This window comes from Lissotriton helveticus, chromosome 6 (genome assembly GCF_964261635.1).
Source record: "Lissotriton helveticus chromosome 6, aLisHel1.1, whole genome shotgun sequence".
Lineage (NCBI taxonomy): Eukaryota > Metazoa > Chordata > Amphibia > Caudata > Salamandridae > Lissotriton > Lissotriton helveticus.
The window spans coordinates 259181804-259199949 of NC_136067.1; the positions used below are offsets into that span (position 1 = coordinate 259181804).

At 42.0% G+C, this 18146-nt stretch overlaps 1 protein-coding gene across 3 annotated transcripts in view; it reads left to right on the forward strand.

Annotated features, from left to right (window-relative positions):
- ATAD2B (ATPase family AAA domain containing 2B) overlaps positions 1-18146 on the forward strand; it is a 974520-nt gene that overhangs the window by 211379 nt on the left and 744995 nt on the right. For all 3 annotated transcript variants that reach the window (XM_078647713.1, XM_078647714.1, XM_078647715.1), the window contains exon 5: positions 4676-4778. In XM_078647713.1, the coding sequence (XP_078503839.1) occupies positions 4676-4778 (103 nt within the window). The remainder of the gene's footprint in view (positions 1-4675; positions 4779-18146) is intronic.

An 18146-nucleotide genomic window follows, 5' to 3' on the forward strand; every position in this document is an offset into this window, starting at 1 on the left:
AGCTTTCTAAAACGAGCCTTCCAATGGAAGTTTCTTTCGGTGCTTGACCTAAATCAATCAAGATCACTATACGACCGTGTAGTGCAACAGAGGCACAAAAATTGACCTCCTACAAAAGGATCGCTTAACTAAAAATAGATCATCAAATCATCTGACATTTGTCTCTGCGGGATCTTGATCATCTTACTGCTCTTCAAAGAGAAGCAACAGTTTATTTGTTTCTGTATTCTGCAGCTAATGATCTATTTGGCTGTTGAGCTTTCCCACTGCATTTCACCATTCAACTGTGATTGTCAGGGCAAACCCCATGATCTCTTTGCCTTGTCAAAGAAAATGGGTTGGGGAAAATGGGCACTAATGTTCACGTTGTTTTTCGATTTAGAAGGATTATCCATCAAAAATATTTTGCTTTGATTTATCTATATCCGAAGCTATTAATCACAGCAGAGACAATAGGGTGCAAACTGACCTCATAGCTCCTGCATTATTCCAACAATACTAGCACTCTTATGTGGGCTCACCACTAGTAGGCCGTTTGCTGAACTGAGCACCTCTCTACCCCCTCAGATTCTTTCCAGGCCATGTATTTTTCCATCAATTCTACTCCTTCAGTCTCATTCTCTGGTATTTTATTTTATAGCCCCCAGGCCCTAGAACCACCTTTAGTCGAGATCTGATGAAGGTAATGGAATATTTCATTGATAGATCTAATCTCACTCTTCTAGGTGATTTTAATTTTCATCTGGAAAATGAGTTCCAGAGACACTCTCTCTTTGGTGGGAACCCTGGACTCATGTGGCCTGATCCAACTTGTTGATAGCTCCACTCATTTGGCGGGCCACACACTTGGAGTTTTCTCTAATGACCCCAGACTGAAGACAGGTACCCCTATTTCCCTGACCTGGTCTGACCACCTGGCTGTGCCCCTGGAGCTTAACATTGTTCACTCCCCCCCCCCCCCCCCCCTTGGATTCTAAGAAATGGAAACTCAGAAGGAACTTTAAGGAGATCAGAAATTATACCCTCGCCCCATTCATGAATAGATTCAGGCCCCTCCTAAAGAAGGACATTAACTCTGCGGCCCTGGAATTTTCCAATTCCATCTCTGGGGCAGTGGATATCCTTGCTCCCGCCAAATACCATTACTCCGCAAGAAGGAGCCCTTCTGCACCCTGGTTCTCAGACAGACTCAGACTGCTGAGACAGGGCTGTAGAAAATAGGAGAGGCTTTGGCGGGCTCGTCTTGACTAAACTGAGAAAAGAGCACCATAAACTCCTCTTAAAAGAATATATGTTAGCAATTATTGAGGAAAAAGGGCTTACTATGTTAATCTGACCTCCTCTGTTCTCCCCAGAGACCTTTTCAAGATTGTAGACACCCTTTCAGTCCCCCAGGTTGTGGATCCCATAGTGGAAACCCAGGAGTTGTGATATTTCAACTTTTGTCCACTCTAAAATCGTTGACATCTATAATTCCCTGGAACTCCTCAACCTGGAGTTGGTTTCCCTCCCCTCCCTTCCCCTCTCCGTTGTTGGGTCTCATGTTGTTGATTCCGGTGCCAGTCTTCTTAATTTCCGTCTCCTTTCTTTGGAGGGGACCAATCGGATTCTCAACAACATTAAATCTGCTTCCCCATTGGATCCCTGTCCGCTCAAGGTCCTGAAGGCATGTAGGGAAGTGGCGATTTCCCCCCTTCTGGAGGTGATGAATTGGGCAATTACGGAGGGAACTTTCCCTCTCCTATGGAAAATGGCGGTTGTTAAACCCTTCCTGAAGAAGGCCTCCTTGGACCCTGGGGTGTTGAAAAATTTTCGGCCTATCTCCTTGTTGCCTACACCCGCTAAGATACTTGAATCCCATCTCAACTGTCACCTTAGCTCCTTTTTGGATGGCTCCACTTTGCTGGATACGTCGCAACATGGGTTTCGAAAAGCCCATAGTACTGAATCTGCCCTTACTGTGGTCATAAATAACATCCGCTCGAACGTCGATAATGGCCATACCACTCTTCTGGTCCTACTCAACCTTACGGCTGCGTTCGATACCCTGTCTCCCTCTGTTTTGGTGTCTCGGCTTAGGGAGATAGGAGTTGGAGGCCCGGCCCTGAGCCTCCTGGCCTCCTTTCTCAGTCAAAGAGAGCAGAGAGTGAAGCTGGGTGACTTTTTGTCACCCTCCAAACCTGTGCAATGTGGGGTTCCCCAGGGATCTTCTTTAAGTCCCACACTCTTTAACATCTATCTGGCCCCACTTGCCAGGTTAGTGAGATCTTTCGGGTTTGAGGTGCTGTCGTATGCCGACGACACCCAAATTATGGTCTCCCTCACGCAGTCTGTGAATGAATCTGCCCGGAATTTTAAAAATTGTGTGGAGGCAGTGTGCCAATGGATGATCAGGAATTTTTTGAAGCTCAACGGAGAGAATACGGAGGTCCTGATCTTTAGGGGCAATCAAGACGTCTGGTCAAATGACTGGTGGCCGGCCTCCCTTGGAGATTGTCCTTCCCCCTCCTACTCTGCTAGGAATCTGGGGGTTCTCATAGATACCACTCTTTCTTTTGACCTTCAAGTCAATAGGACTGTCTCCACCTGCTGTGGTATTATCAGGATCCTTAGAAAGATTGCACCATATCTCTCCCTGGACGCCCGGAAGCAAGTCACCGTGGCTCTTGTCTCTTCGAGACTCGATTACTGCAATGCACTGTATGTGGGGCTAACAAAAGCCTCATCCATCGCTTACAGATGGTTCAAAATGCGGCAGCTAAGATGGTTCTCAATCTTCCTATGCTTTCCTCAGCTACGCTGGCCAGGAAAAATTTACACTGGCTTCCTATCCAGTCTAGGATTTCTTTTAAGATCCTCTGCCTCGCCCATGGGGCTTTGTATGGCTCTGGCTCTGAGGGTATTAGGTCCCTCCTCCATCTGTACTCCCCCTGTAGAACCCTTCGTTCTTCTAACAAAAATCTTCTCCTAGTCCCTAGGTTTGCAAAGGTAAGATGGGGAGGTAGACGTTTTCCACTCTGGTACCCAAGCTCTGGAACTCTCTCCCTCCAGAACTGGTAGTGCAGCCCTCTCTGGTGCTTTTTCGTAAGGCTCTGAAAACCTGGTTCTTTGTAGAGGCCTACTTGTAGTCGTGCTCCTGGAGAATATGGACAATTTAAACTGTTTGGCACCTTGATGCCCTTGGGCTAAGTTGCGCGGTATAAATCTCCCTTCATCATCATCATTTTACATACAAGGTCAATTCCCTGCTGCTGATAATGAGGAAAGATCAGGCCCTTCATGATTTTATGTCTGGCAAGCTGTTTGGCATGTAGAGTGTGGGACCCTGGATATTCTAAAAAAAACTGTTGCTATCTTCTACTGGCAGACTTGTCCCTTTTCAACCTATAAGACTCTAGAAAAGTGGAAATAATTCTAACATCCACAAAACATACATACCCACTCTTAGTGTGCTCATTATTGGCTCAGTTATTTCTGTCACCTCATACACTCCTCCCTCAAAACTGCTTCTATATAAAGATTCAGATGGCAACAAAGAACACAGTCCTTATTTTCCCAGTGCATTATTCCTCCGGGTCCCTATTTAGGAGTTTCCAACCCTAACAAAACGTGTGCACTCGTGAGTACTCTTCACTGCAGCCGCAAAGAATTCATATTCTTATGAACCTATCCATAAGGCCGATATTGGAGTACATATCCTGCATCTGTTGAATGGGATAATTAAGGATTTTTGGATCAAAAATGCATTCTTTACGTTTCTTAAAAAAATAGCCTTAACAACTAATCCAGTTTCCATCCCACATAAACGAACCAGTTTACCTTATGGCAACTTTTCTCATTATGAGATCGATTTCATCCTCTGCAGATTTGAAACTGTTTTTAAGTTCTGTTAACAAAAGTATATCTGTTTCTGTAAATGTGACCATCTTATTTAATCTCAGAATTTAAATAATGGTGACCATCTCGAAGCAGTAGATAGCGTGGAGGGTAGAGTATGCATAGTGCTCTGCCAAAACAAAAATGAAAAGCCACATGCACAAATGGTCTTGCCTACTTTATCGGTTGCATTCCTGACACGTGTGCATGCTGTTCCGATGGCCACTCCTCTGCGTACCTCTACTGCTGGCACACTCCATTCAAGAACAAAGTCGCAGTCAGACCGCCAACACTTAGACCCTTGCTCAAATTCCTCGCCATTTGAATTTTAAATAATATAGCTGACTACGATTAATTATGTGAATCTATGACTACCTAAAGGGGAAGAAATACAAGTATACAAGTTACTTGTCTGTAATTGCGTTTATATATTTCACAGATTTTACTTGCAGCCTTTCCCCCTTCCATTCTGATGCTAGTTTTATGCCTAAAAAATCTAAACTTCTAATGACCTCTCTGGGATTGGAGCACAGAGCTCAGCCACATCATTGACTACAGTTTAAAGCTTCGAGTGCGATGACTGGCTGCAAATGTGTTTTTAAGTTTGCCTCCTTTCAGTTTTTCACTGAGAATTTCCAGACTAACCGTGTACAATTTATGCATGTGAATCAATTAAAGATGCATGTGCCAGGGAACTGTGAATACATATAAGAACCTTTTTTTTTTCACTGGTATACGTCTCAGTATGGACATCTGTAGTGATTACTTTGTGGGTTTTTTTCACATGAAAATTCTATAGTACTGCTGAAGCCGTTCTCCAAGAAATGGACAACATTAACATCAGACGAAGTGGAAAATCAAGGGAGGTGGAGCGCCTTAGAATGTGGACAGACACAGAACTTGTAAGTGGCAATATTTGTTACTTTTTCGGTAGCAGAGTACATCATATTACTGAGGTATTTGAATGTCAGATATAAGCTCTCAAGGTTTTTTGCTGGAGGTCTTGGAAAAGGCTACTACTGTGCAGTGTTGGGTTTTATGGAGCAATATCACTGGCTAGCGAGATGGCTATTGGTCTTGAAAATCATTGAGCTGAATGGGGACTGCCTCCTAGGATATCCAGACTACAACCCTGAACATTTTATATGGAGTGCCCCTGGTGTTGCTGTTTATGCACCTTGACCAGAGTTTCTGAATGAGCAGAAAAGTGGTGTGTCTCTAATTCAACAGACTCCATGTAATTTTTTGAAATTTTTTTGTGTTTAAACCAATACTGTTAGGAGTGCCACGGGGATCATGCCTGTCTCCTTTGCGGTTTACAGCTTATATACACCTTAACCCAATTCACAAACATCTGTGTGAAGTTGGTTGTCATTACTCAGATATGCGGATGACACAAGTTTTCTTCCTAATTTCTTACGATTCTCAGAAAGATCAGAACAGCAGCAACATATTTGATAATGTACAGCAGTAGTTGTCGGAGATTTTAATCATCCTAAATTCAGAATACTTGTACGACCATACTTAATTCTGAAAATAGTGGGTGAAATATACAGTCTCACCCACATTAATGCTGTCGCAATCCCAGTAGAAAATGAAGACTCTAGGTGCAACATTTGACAGACTGTCTCTGGCCAGCAAGTTTTACTCAGATTGTCTCGAAAGGCTGTCAGCTCAGACTGTTAAAATGCGTTCACTTTTTTAGGTCTGGCCAACAGACCGCTTTATTTGTTTCATTAGCTTTGTGTAATATAAAAATAAATACAAATAGGGGTATTGGATAAGGTCACTGTGACTCGTCTGTTCAACATTTGATTCTGGCCGCTCCGCAGCATAGAGCAGGGGGTCGTGAGTTAGCCTATTTCAGCCACTGACTTTGCTGGTGTTTTTACTAATCGCATGTTCACATTCAACTAAATACAAGAGCACTTCAGCCTCAGGGCTGGTCGGCCAATACTTTACCTTTTTTTCCCTTCTTAATCCTTTTTTAGTGATCCTTGTGTGCTTAAAGTGTTTTCCTGTTAAAGTTATTCAAAGGCCATACATTTTTTTGTTTGCACCAATAACAATCATATTTTCCCGTGATGTACACTGCCTGCTGGAAAGCATCTGTGCTGTTTTTCTTCTGATTTAAAGTTTTAATTCGTAGGACGTGGCAGTAACATTTATTTTTTGTGTTTGTGAAGAATGTTTGCAATAAAAAGAAGCAAGAGCTATATAAAGGAATATCGTGATGAAATGTAGTGCTGCCCTATGTATGCAGACTCGCTCCCCAGCCCTTAGTAGCAGTAGACAGACACCCAATAGTTAGTATTTTGTAATGCAAACGTATTTATTATGAACACTCCACTTCACCTAAAAAGCTGGTGTATTAGATTGACGGTAATTATCATATTAATCTCTCCAGTCCTAATATAACTCAAATGAATACTTAAAGTACCCACAGTATTTTACAACCCTCATCCCTTCTTCCTGTTCTTCCTAACACTTGTAAATATATATGTATACATTGTTAGCACCATAATTATGGGAGCCGTTAGTAATTTCCCTGGTATAAATATATACTTTACAGCTGTTGTGCCTTCAGTCGGATACAGTCTCTCTGGCACGCCCCTCAGCAGTTATGATCTGTGATTGTTGTTCCTCCCAAATCTTCACTTTATACTCTTCCCCCAGTGAGTCTGGATGGAGAAAGGAGGAGCTACTCCCTGCAGATCCTCTCATATATTTGCCCTGTAGAAAATGGGTCCGTTACCTGAGCTACAGACAGCATTCAGATATTGCAGAAACACTTGGAAGACTGAAAACATGTTTCTTTTATTATTTCCTTCAAGAAAGCTATCTGTGCAAGTTGAGATGGCCTTAGAATTTCGTTCTGCAACTTTCAGAAATGATTAGGTCTGAAGTGCAGTGATCTTGCCACAGAATGGGAACTTCTCTGTTCTGTTAGCACAACTGGTTCTGAAAATTAGATTTATATTTATATGGTGATCTTATTCACATCAGTATTTCATTCAGAATATCCGTGTTTTCTGGCCCCAAGCCTGTCACATACATACTCTAAAAGAGTTCATACTTTCATGTTTACATAAAGTAAGGCCTGGTTTATTTGTAACATGTCTGTGGAATATGGAAATGAACCATAATATGTAAAAGTCCTGCATCACATGACTCAGTCTATTGTTTCTCCATCGCGGCAAACTGAGATTAAGGGCATCTGTGTACTGAGGGTAGCTACAACTCTTCCACAAAAGCCCACCTGAGCCATTGAGACGCAGGTGCTAAAGCAGTCTGAGGCAATTTAGAAGCGCTTGGACAGACAATACCACCTTCCCTAAGGCAAACCATTATTTGTCAATGGGAACCAACCTGCTCAATCTATTGTGTTTGCAGCTACTTAAGTGAATGGTACAGCACCATCTTCCCACATATTCAAGGTAGTCAGAGAAAAAATGATAAAGATTTTGGACGGCAAGGCTGCTGTGTATGTTTTAAAGCCATTTTAATGCTTTAATTGATTTTTGATATTTCTATGATACATTTCTTGTGAAAGTTAAAACTGTTGCGTAAGTCTGCCTATAAATAGGCATTTTCAATTTTATTTGGAGGGATTTCTTATGTGCTTCTTTACATATTGCATTGATACTTAAATGCCACTTTCTTATCCCTTGAGAAGCACAAAGCACTTTTTTAAATATTTATATTGCACTCCTATCCCTGGTAAGGTTTTAAAGTACTTAGCTTTGCATTCCGTTTCTTGTTTCATTTGGGGTTGCATGGTTGAAAGGGTGATGTTTGTAGAGGTGGTGTTTGTAGATTGTGATGTATGTAACAAGTTCAGAGGGATGCTTGAGATATGATAATACTGGAAGCATGGTGCGTTGAATGTCGCTGTGCACAAGCATGGGGTGTTGCAGAGTGTGTGAGAATAGATATAGTTGAGCTTGTGGTTTTTATCATTTTTAAGGATTGACAATTGTGAATGTAGAACCTGCTGTAGATGTGGATCTGTGGGATTATGTGGAGTCTTCCTAGGAAGTCAAGATAACAAGTCCATTAAAGGCACTGTCAAGCTATCAAAGGAGTCCAACGCCAGGTCCACCCAGGAGTGACAGTGGACCAGTCCACTGGAAGCATTGTTAAACCACCAAGGAGCCATTCAAGGGGCACATAAGAGTGAGAGAGAGAGCATCTGTGTATTCAAAGCACTCATAAAAGCAATCCTCCCAAAACAAAAGGGTTTTCAGTGAAGAACACTAGATGGGGGAGACAGAGTTTTTAAACCGGAAATACACCACTGTAAAGTGCCAAGGACCGATCTGTCATTGACCTGAATGCTCTGGGGCCTTAGGGCCTATAAAAGGATTGGGAATCGGCCCGTTATTTATAGAAATTTCGTTTCTGTTTTAACTGTTAACCTCTTGGATGCTATGGGAATTCCCCTGCTGTGCTGGGATTTCGCGATCCTCGCACATTCATGACGAGCTGGGCTCGTCATGAGCGTAGCAGGAGGCTACTGCATGACGAGCCCAGCTCGTCATGAGCGTCGAAGGGGTTAAGGGATCTGGCATGTGGGCATATAGTGTGTATTATTGTTTGAGTTTAATATCAATACGAGAATACCCTGATGTGGCACTTTGGTAACTTTTCCAGTCCATTTGATAATCTCAAATGAATTGTCAGCTAAGGTAACCCAAGTCCCATATTAACAATAAACTTCAGTTCAAATTGCCGCTCATCACTGCAGGGCTCCCCTACCACAGGCCCTACTCATGGTTTACATACTCAATGGAAGCTCCTTTTGAGGTGAGGGACTCGAGCATTAGTTCAAGCACAGCCAATTTGTCGACAGTTTATAGTGAGAGAGCTTGGGAATAGTCCAATTCCCTGAGAGCCAGAAAAACAATCACAGATCACACTGAATTAATCTTCGTTACTTAAATGAATGTTTTTATTCTTGATACAAAATATGTAAAAGCAGGTTTAAGACCAGCCATGTGTTTTGTTCCCCAATGGAACTTCATCAGGGTTTAAAAATTACATGTACATACACAGGACATATACATGCGAAGGACATGTACAGACATACACATAGATTACAATTCTATAAAGAAACCCCCTATTCTTCAATGAACTAATATTCCAATGATAAAGCCTTTGTATTACATTGCAACGATCCCGAAGTGTTGTGTTTCCTTCACCAAGTGATAACATTACCTGTGTATTGAACATTAACTTTAAGAGCAGAGTTAAAAATTCAAGTATGTTTCATTTGATGTCCTAAAATCGACGTTTTTAGAAATTTGAGCAAAGAGATTTTGTATATCCAAACCATATCTTAACATATTATATGCACTCAAGCGGGCATTGCAAGGGTATATACCTGTCAGGAACCCTGGAATGTTCTGTTAGCTGGCCAAGCAATCGTGCTTATTACACAAATGAGGCTCTGCTATGTATCAATGTAAAGCATCAGTCTCATGTTAACATAAAAATATGCTGTTTACTTAGAATGTTTTTGCAACAAAACCAAGCTGAACTTCTCAGGTCAAGACCGCCAAAATGCTAGGCTCAACATTGCTCACATTCAGAACCCATTTCAGCAAAATGTATCATGTTATTTTTCATAATCAGAATCTCCTGAAAGTAAAGCATGATCATACTGCCTCCAACTTTCAAGTCACAGTATAATGCTTGTCATATCAGGAATTGCAAACACAAGGGGTTGATGGATGGAGCGCTGACACTTTTCAGACATTCACTCCCCAGTCACATATTTGGGTTAAATCCATCATCGTTCTTTAGCTCACTGTGACACACAAGTTATGACCCAGCCATATGCAAATCAGTCTTGACCCTGTTACTCATGGGAACAGTCCAGACCGAACAGAAGTCGCCTGTTCAAACAGTTTGTTGTCATCCTAATGTTAATTCTGTCACCAACTGTTGATTACGATGCTGAAACAGATTTATATGGTGACCTGGAAGGACATCCTAGAGCTAAATGTGATCCTAGACCTTCCATAATCCTGTCTTATCGATTTTCTTTTGCATTTATGTTGATCGGTGTTCACAGGAAACTTCCCAGCACAATCTGATGTAGTTACTGGAACACCAAACCATGGTAGAGGTCCAGTATTTGCACCTTCTGGATAAAGATGGGAAGGCTGTGGAAGTTAAGCAAAACAAACGTTATATTAAAGCATTGCTAAACATGATTCACCCTCATGTCCTGTTACTGTTTGTGAAGTGCAGACAATATTGCAGTATTTCTAGGCTTTCTCCCTTTAGAAAAGAGACAAAAATTTATTTTGTTCCTCAACAGCTGAAAAGGACAAGATTGTAGCATTTGAAGGGCGATACCTAATTTCCCAGAACTAATCGAAACCTGAAAAAGTAAAAATTTGACTATTCAAAGTTAAATCCTCAAGTACAATTTTGATCATGCAGCAGTAGGTTACATACAAGCCTTTTTTGGTTTTCACGAAAATACTCTCGTAACAGAATAAATGGTTTTCCTCCTTATCTTCCTTAATCGAGCATAGATTTTATCCAAAGTGCTGGATGGCAGTGCAGTCTGACAGCTTTTAGGCAAAACGAATACATTTGCATGATGTACTCTTTACTTTTTATCAGTCAAGGATCATTTATCCCAGGTGGGAGCAGAGGCATTCTCTTTTCACAAAGTTTGATCTCTAATTACTCAAGACCAGTGGGATCTGAAAATATTCTTGAAAGGTTCACCATAGACCTTGCTTCAAATCCTGCTCTGTTCCCAACACAAGTTTCAGAATTCATCACCAGAGCTGGTGCTGGAGGTTAAGAAGCTTTCTCTTTTGGAAGCTATTAGTTTGGCTTCTGAACAAGAAAATGACCTGAGCTTTATTTTCTCCTGGTACTTAATTATCCCAGAAAAGACTGGAGACGTAATTGTAATTAGTAGATTTAAATAGTGCCGCTTCTCACCTGTGAGGGTATCCAGGCGCTGTCCCCGGGCAAGGGGAGATTAGGTGATTTGCCCAGAATCACAGGATGTTGAGCCAACGCAGAGGGTGGAATTCTGATCCCCTACTCTAGGCATCAGACCTATCTTAGACCTGAACCAATTCTTGTCCCAGTAGATATCTTTCTTATAGTCGCTCTGATGCACATTTTGGAGGTGTTCTCTGAAAGTACCTTGTTAGCATCTGTAGAGTATCTAAGTGACTTTACTTACATTCCATTCAGGATAGACTTTGGGCAGTACCTCAGGTTTATGTATATACAACTCCAGTCAGCACCCAAAAGTGTACTTGAGAGTGCTTTCTGTAGTGAGGTCCTTTCTTTATCTTCAGGAAGTGTAGTTATACCTTTAGGCCAATGACTATCGAATAGGAGCACAGTATCCAACAGACGTTCCGTTTATATGTGCTTTGCAGTACATTTCTTTGTTGATGGCCTTTTCTCTCGCTGCCTTCCTGGCCTCCAAACTCCCCAAACTATCTCCATCACAAGCTGAGGCATTGACAAGCTCAGACTGCAAACTGTTTAATTGTGGTTTCATAGGCTTTTAGGCATTTTGTTTAATTTCAATTTACTATTCTGAAAATGAGAGCTATTGTACAGCCTTAATTTAAAAAGGGGAATAAAAGTCTAGGGAGAGCCTTTAAACAAGATATTGCATGTTCCTCACTAATAGACGTTACAACTGATTGTATTTCAGGCCAGTTATTAATTATTCACATAGCCAAGTTTGTGACTGAGGACAAACATGAGTGTCCCTAGATTGCATTCCCTTCCCCACAGTAACAGCCAAGGAGTCTCTAGGGAAGGATAGATCTTCCAATCTCTGTAGAAAAAAGGAACCCTTTCAGGGATGTGGAATTCCTATAGCCCGACTCCCAGGACATATTGTTTGGGGTCAAGGGCAACAAGTTTTAATGTGCATTTTGTCCTTGGGACAAGTAGACCCAACCCCCTGCAGCACAAACCCTTTGGCTGCCAGTTTGCAGGAGCACATTAAGGGCCAGGGAAGGGCACAGCCTGAAGTCAAGTTATTATTTGTGTGCCTATGTTAATGCTGTTCAAACTTGTATTTATGGTTCATTAATTGAAAGCCTTTATTATTAGGGTAAGCGCCCTAAGTAAATGTAAGTTCTGACTGCGCTACTGACAGTGGTTACAGTATAAAAATGTGTACTCACTGCTTCAAAGTTTAGCAATATGAGCTATGCATAATGCTCCCAGATGCTCTCTGATTAGATGCAAATATTTGCAGAAGCTTGAGAGCAAGATTAATGACTCTTTGCTTTCAATATAAAATGTTCCTAAAAAAACTGAAAGTAGGAAACAAATACATTTTGCTAAACTACCGTGAAATTTCAGGTACCATTTCTTTGCAGCATCATTTAGTAAAATGTGTTGATGCATGCTAGTATTTCGCAAAAATATTCATATTGGAAAATCAGTGTAACCAGTTTCAATAAGATTATGAGAAACAAAAATAAACAAGCATTGGCAAAGCCAGTAGGTCTGAAATTAGTGTCAGCTTTTTAATTTTGCCAATACGTGACTTGTTTTGGCATGGTTGTAAAGCCTTCTTGATGTGAGAGCTGCCGGGCCCTCACCATTATAACAAACATTGGCAAAAGCACAAAAAAATTTGTCTAAAAAAAGCACACACTGCAACATTAGTTACAGCCACTGAACTAAACTACTTTGTGTGAAAATATACTCCATGTGAAAGAGCTTAATGCCGTCACTCACAGTGAATCCAGCCGCTACAGAGAGGGGGAGAGAGAATTTTAATGAACACAAAAGGTTGTGAGTTAACGCCAGACCAAATTAGGGGCCCTATTATTAAAGAAAGTCTCAAAGTGCACCCGTGGTATATGTCCTTGCATGAAGTGCAGCTATATGGCTTTGTGAATTTACAAGAATTTATAGAATTAGGGCAAGAAATGTACTCCTGGAAAATATTTGTGAACTGCAGTTTATCATAAGCAAATATGCATGTGTAGATTTGCTCATGCGAAAACCCAAGTGTTTCCAAGGTCATTTTCCCATCAACCACTTTTTTCCCCCAACTCAGGAAGAAGGTTTACGTCTGCCATTGTCAGGAGTAAATTTCCAACATTTCTCAGTATTGGAAAATATTAGAGAAGAGTAGTTAGTTGAAAACCCTTAAAACATGCAAGTTAGTAGATTTGCACAGACTTAAAGGGCATTCCAACCCTGGAACCATTGCTTACCACTACCTTCAGTCCCAGTATGTAGATCTGTAGAAAAGTGTCAACATAAAGGGATTGCCAGCATTCAAGAACCACTATGGTATGAGCACTGGCATAATCAGAGAGGCTATATAAGCTCTTATATAATGAGACCGCTGCCATAATTTGTCGCCGAACCACATGGCACCAAAGGGACAAGTGGATTTTGTTAAAGGACAAGTAGATTTATGAAGCAACTTGCCCCATGGACAAGTAGATATTTTAATAATTTCCACACCCCTGCAGTTTACCCATCTTGCGCCAGGCTGCGTGGTCGTATCTATAGCACTGATATTCCGACTATGCAATGGGGGTCTACGATGTGTTGTGACAGCAGTCAGTGATATTGGAAGTGCATCCCCTTCCTCAATGGCCACGTGAGTGAGATAAGAATTTGGGTGATACCAATAATACGCGTATTGCGCTTGCGCACATAAAAATACAAAAGAACATTCGGGACTTTAAAGCCCCCGCGTGAATAAGGTAATGTAAGCGCACACAATTCAATACGGGTCTGCTTACCTGCCCATAATAGTTGATTCACCATTGCAGATAGCCTGCGAAATACCGCTGCTGTGGGAGTAATAGGGATATTGTTAAAAAGATAGACATTTGGGTAAAATGACCATCTTGACAATGGCCAGCCGATCAGCCAACGTTATGGGTAATTGAATACAACGCCCTATTTTGTCCTCCACGATACTAATCGCCCTGCCATAGTTTGTGCGAATCACTACTTCTGGGTCCCGATGATACCACACCCCTCAGTATTTTACAGGTTCTGATTGCCATTCTAGTGGGAACTCTGTCGAGTGTGGGTGTGTTGTCTGTCAATGGTATGATGAGAGATTTGGACCAATTAATTTGAAGACCAGATTGACGTCCGAATTTAATACATTCCCTGAGTAGGGGGGGGCAAGTTAGTCTCAGAATCCCGCACGTATAGCATCATATCATCCGCATATAGAGATATATGCAGTGGTCTGCGCAAATTGAAATGCTGAATAGTGATGCTTTTGTCGGATCTTACATGCAAGCGACTCCAGGGCTATCGCAAATAGCAAGGGGAACATTGGGCATGCTTGCCTTGTTCCCCTCGCAATTGGAACGGCCCCAGATATGTAGTTGTTAACCTTAATACACGCTGTAGGTTCAGTATATAGAATTTGCACCCATTGTAAGAAGATGGGTGGAAAGCCCATCCGTCGTAAAACAGTGTGGAGATATGACCATTCAATAGAATCAAATGCTTTTGCAGCATCTAATAGAACTGCAACCGCCTTTATGTTGGGGGTGAAATAATGGGTTAATGCAAATAAAGTTCTGGTGTTATAATTTGTCGCTCGAGAAGATGAGATTAGTCATCAGCGGTTGTAGTCGAACAGCAAGGATTTGGCAAATATCTTTCTATCCACTTTAATTAGGGACAGCGGTCAATATGATTCGCAACACTCTGGGCCCTTGTTGGGCTTTAAAAGGGCAATTAACATGGCTTCTCTCAATGTGGGCGGTAATATTTGCTGGTCATGAGCATCACCATACATTTGAACCAAACTGGTCTACAAATGCTTTATAAAATTCACTGGTGAAGCAGTCAGGGCATGGTTCTTTACGGTTTGGGAGCGATTTGATCATTTGTTACCTCTTCCACTGTTACTGGCAGGGAAAAAGTAGTTTCTTTGCTTGTCTGAGAGCCATGCTATTGTCACATCTTCCAGATATTCCATAATTTCAGAGGGTGGTGCAGTGGGTTGTCACGTATATAGTTAGCTATAAATTCGTGCACTATCCCCTGTGCGTCACGCTGTACCTCCCCATTGGCATCCCTGACTGCCAGAACTGTTTGTGGTGGACGACTCATACAAATGTTGGAAGCTAATACCCTACCAGGTCGGCCCCCCTCACCATAGGACCTTGCCATCTGTCGTTTTGAGATATATTTAAGCTCATCCTCTGCGAATGTCTGATATTCGGACATAACAACCCTTAAGTTATCCAATATCTTTGCGTCTTGAGTGCGCTCGTATTCACGCTCCAGGTTGTTTAGTGTGGCCTCCCGCATGCTGAGTTGCCGACGCATGTCCTTTAATATACCCGCATTGGTGCTTATACTTACTCCCCTAATGGTAGCCTTAAAGGCTCCCCAGAGTATGCCGGAGTCCTCAGTTGTGGGTTTATTTAATTCAAAATACTCCGTGATGGCTTGACTAATAGTTTCAGTATACACCTGATCTAATAACCCTTTTGCATTGAATCTCCAGATATAGGGAGGCGGTACATAATGTGGTACTATCATGGACAACAATACAGGATTATGATCAACAATGTTTTGGGTATATGGCATAGATTTCATGTCCAAAGCCCTACATCTTTGGTACCCAACCAGTAGTCTATATGAGACCAGCTATTGTGCACCGCCGAAGAATGCGTAGCCTCCATACACCCCGGATTACGTACTCTCCAATTGTCATGGAGGTGTGTTTCAGACATAATGTCCTGTATGATTTCTACTGCCTTCCGGTGTGGTTCCGTTGTAGTACCTGATCTGTCTAGATTGTCAATCAGTGCAACATTGAAATCACCCCCCCCAAATTACAGTCATGTCAGATAAGTCATTGATTTTACGCCAAATTATATGATAGAATTCCGGGTCATCTATGTTGGGACCATAGACATTGATCAACGCTAGTCGCTGCCCCTTTAGTTTCCCCGTGATAATAATATAGCGCCCGTGGTCATCCTTGATAATGTTGTCTACATAAAATTGCGTCCATTTTTTGACCAAGATCATTACTCCCAGAGTATGAAGAGTATGGACTCCGCCTATTTATGCCCAATGTTACTTTTGCAAGTAGGTGCAAGATGTGTTTCCTGGAGGAAGGCAAAATTGATATGGTGCCTATCGAAGTACGTAAATATTTTACGATTTTTTTTCGGGTTGCTAAGCCCCCTGTCATTCCAAGTGACTAAATTTAGATGTAATGGACGTAGTTTAGTAGTAGCCATACTTAGTTATTAACATATAGCATGACCTATTGCTATCTACGTGTTTTGTGCATATAGCGGTCCGTAATAGAAGTCCAGCAACATTGTGCTGTGAATCTGGATATCCACGATGTTTCTCAAGTACCACAGTCTGCACAACATTAACCAACCTTTTCCCTCCCACCCCCACCCACTTCAGCATCCCAACCATGCCAAAGCCATAACCTTACTTGAAAGAACAGTATAACGAAAACCTTTCTTCTAGGGGGTCCGCCAGGTGCACACAGCCACATCCACCGTAGTGGATATGGTCAGGTATACATTAGTAATGCAGATCTAATATTACCAGAACAAAACAATTTTTCATAACCTGTGCATATAATAAGCACATCTGGGTATGACATTATGAAGCGCCGGTTCCCCCCGCCCATGTCATACAGTAATACAAACCATTCAACGTGAGGGCCTGAAAAGAGGAGAATGTAAAAAGGCTATATCCAACTCCACCAGCTAGTTGATACCAATAGAGCAGCAAGAAAATTCTTAGTGCACTTTTCTTCCCCTAGTATCAATACGTTTCTACCCAATACAAAGGGCTTGCGGCTAACACATCATGGTCCAATGGCATAACAACTACTGTCTACAGAGTTCAGTAAATACGACTCTCTGCCATTGATGTACAGCAAATCCGCGTCCATGGTCGCCTCTTGTAACAGGACAATATATGCGTAGTACATACATTGCCACCTTGTGTAGTCTGTGTTGCACATATTATCTTAAAGTTGCTACTCAGACACATGTTTGCCATGCATCCACATTGGTCCGTACGTGGAATAGACAGCGTGTATTCCCGACCGTAATATCTCGTGGCCAACCAACTACTTCTAGTTCAATGTACATAATAGGCGGCATGAGTGTTCCAACGGCGTTGTACGTTGCCATAGGTGAAAAATATCTCCCAACAGTCCATATTAAAGATAACACAAGGATTGTCTAATATTCAAATCTGATTCACTCTGAATCCTGCTGTTGTTCAGTTCGCTGTTGCTCTTTACGTTTGCTGGCTATTTTCTTAAGGAAGTCTTATGCCGCATTTGGTGTCTGGAGGATGGTAGTACGACCATCCCATGTTACCTTCAGCCTGGCTAGGTAGAGCATTGCATAGTCAATACCTAGGTCACAAAGTTTTTTTTGCAGGGTTGAAGTCTTTTCGTGCTAGCTGGACTGACATGGTAAAATACGGATAGAATGCTAGTGTGTTGCCCAGGTAGTTGACTTGCTGCTTCTCTCTCACCATCCTCAATACTGCATCACAATCTCTATAATTGAGGATACGAGCGACAATAGGTCTAGGAGCGGCACCCGGTGGCGTTCTTGGAGCCAAGGATCTATGTGCACGCTCTACTATTAGGACCGACGAAAAGTTATTGGAGCCAAATACTTCACGAAGCATGTCCTCTACGTAGGTCTCCATCCGCCCGGTGTTTGTGGACTCAGGGACTCCTGTAATTCTGATGTTATTACGACGGGATCTGGCTTCCAAATCCTCCGCCTTGTTTTTAATTACTTCCAGTATTTTTGCCATGTCTGCACACTTACTCGTCGTAGCATGTGATTCGTCCTCGACTGCAGTTTTCCGATTCTCTGCCTCATCAAGACGTTCACCCCGTTTGTCTAGTTTTGCCAACATGTTGTCAACTTGCTGAGCAAGGGAATCTAGTTTCTCATTGATGTCTTGCAGTTTTTGCTGTATGGCATGAAGGACATTTTCCATGGTGTTACCTGGCACAGTTTCTGCTTCCAATTCAGTGTCAGAGTGCGCAGTTGCGCCCTTGGTTTGTCGTTTCATTTCAAATGTCAGTTTTGATTGCTGTCTATCTAGCTTACCCATTTTTAGGTCGAGCCTGTCCCATTCCGCAGGAATGGATAGGATCGAATTCAAGTGCTTGATCCGACTCGTGAAACCACTGGTGTTTCTTCACAGTGCATGTGAGGTCACGTGGCCACAAAAGCGGGTCACGTGACCACACAAGCACG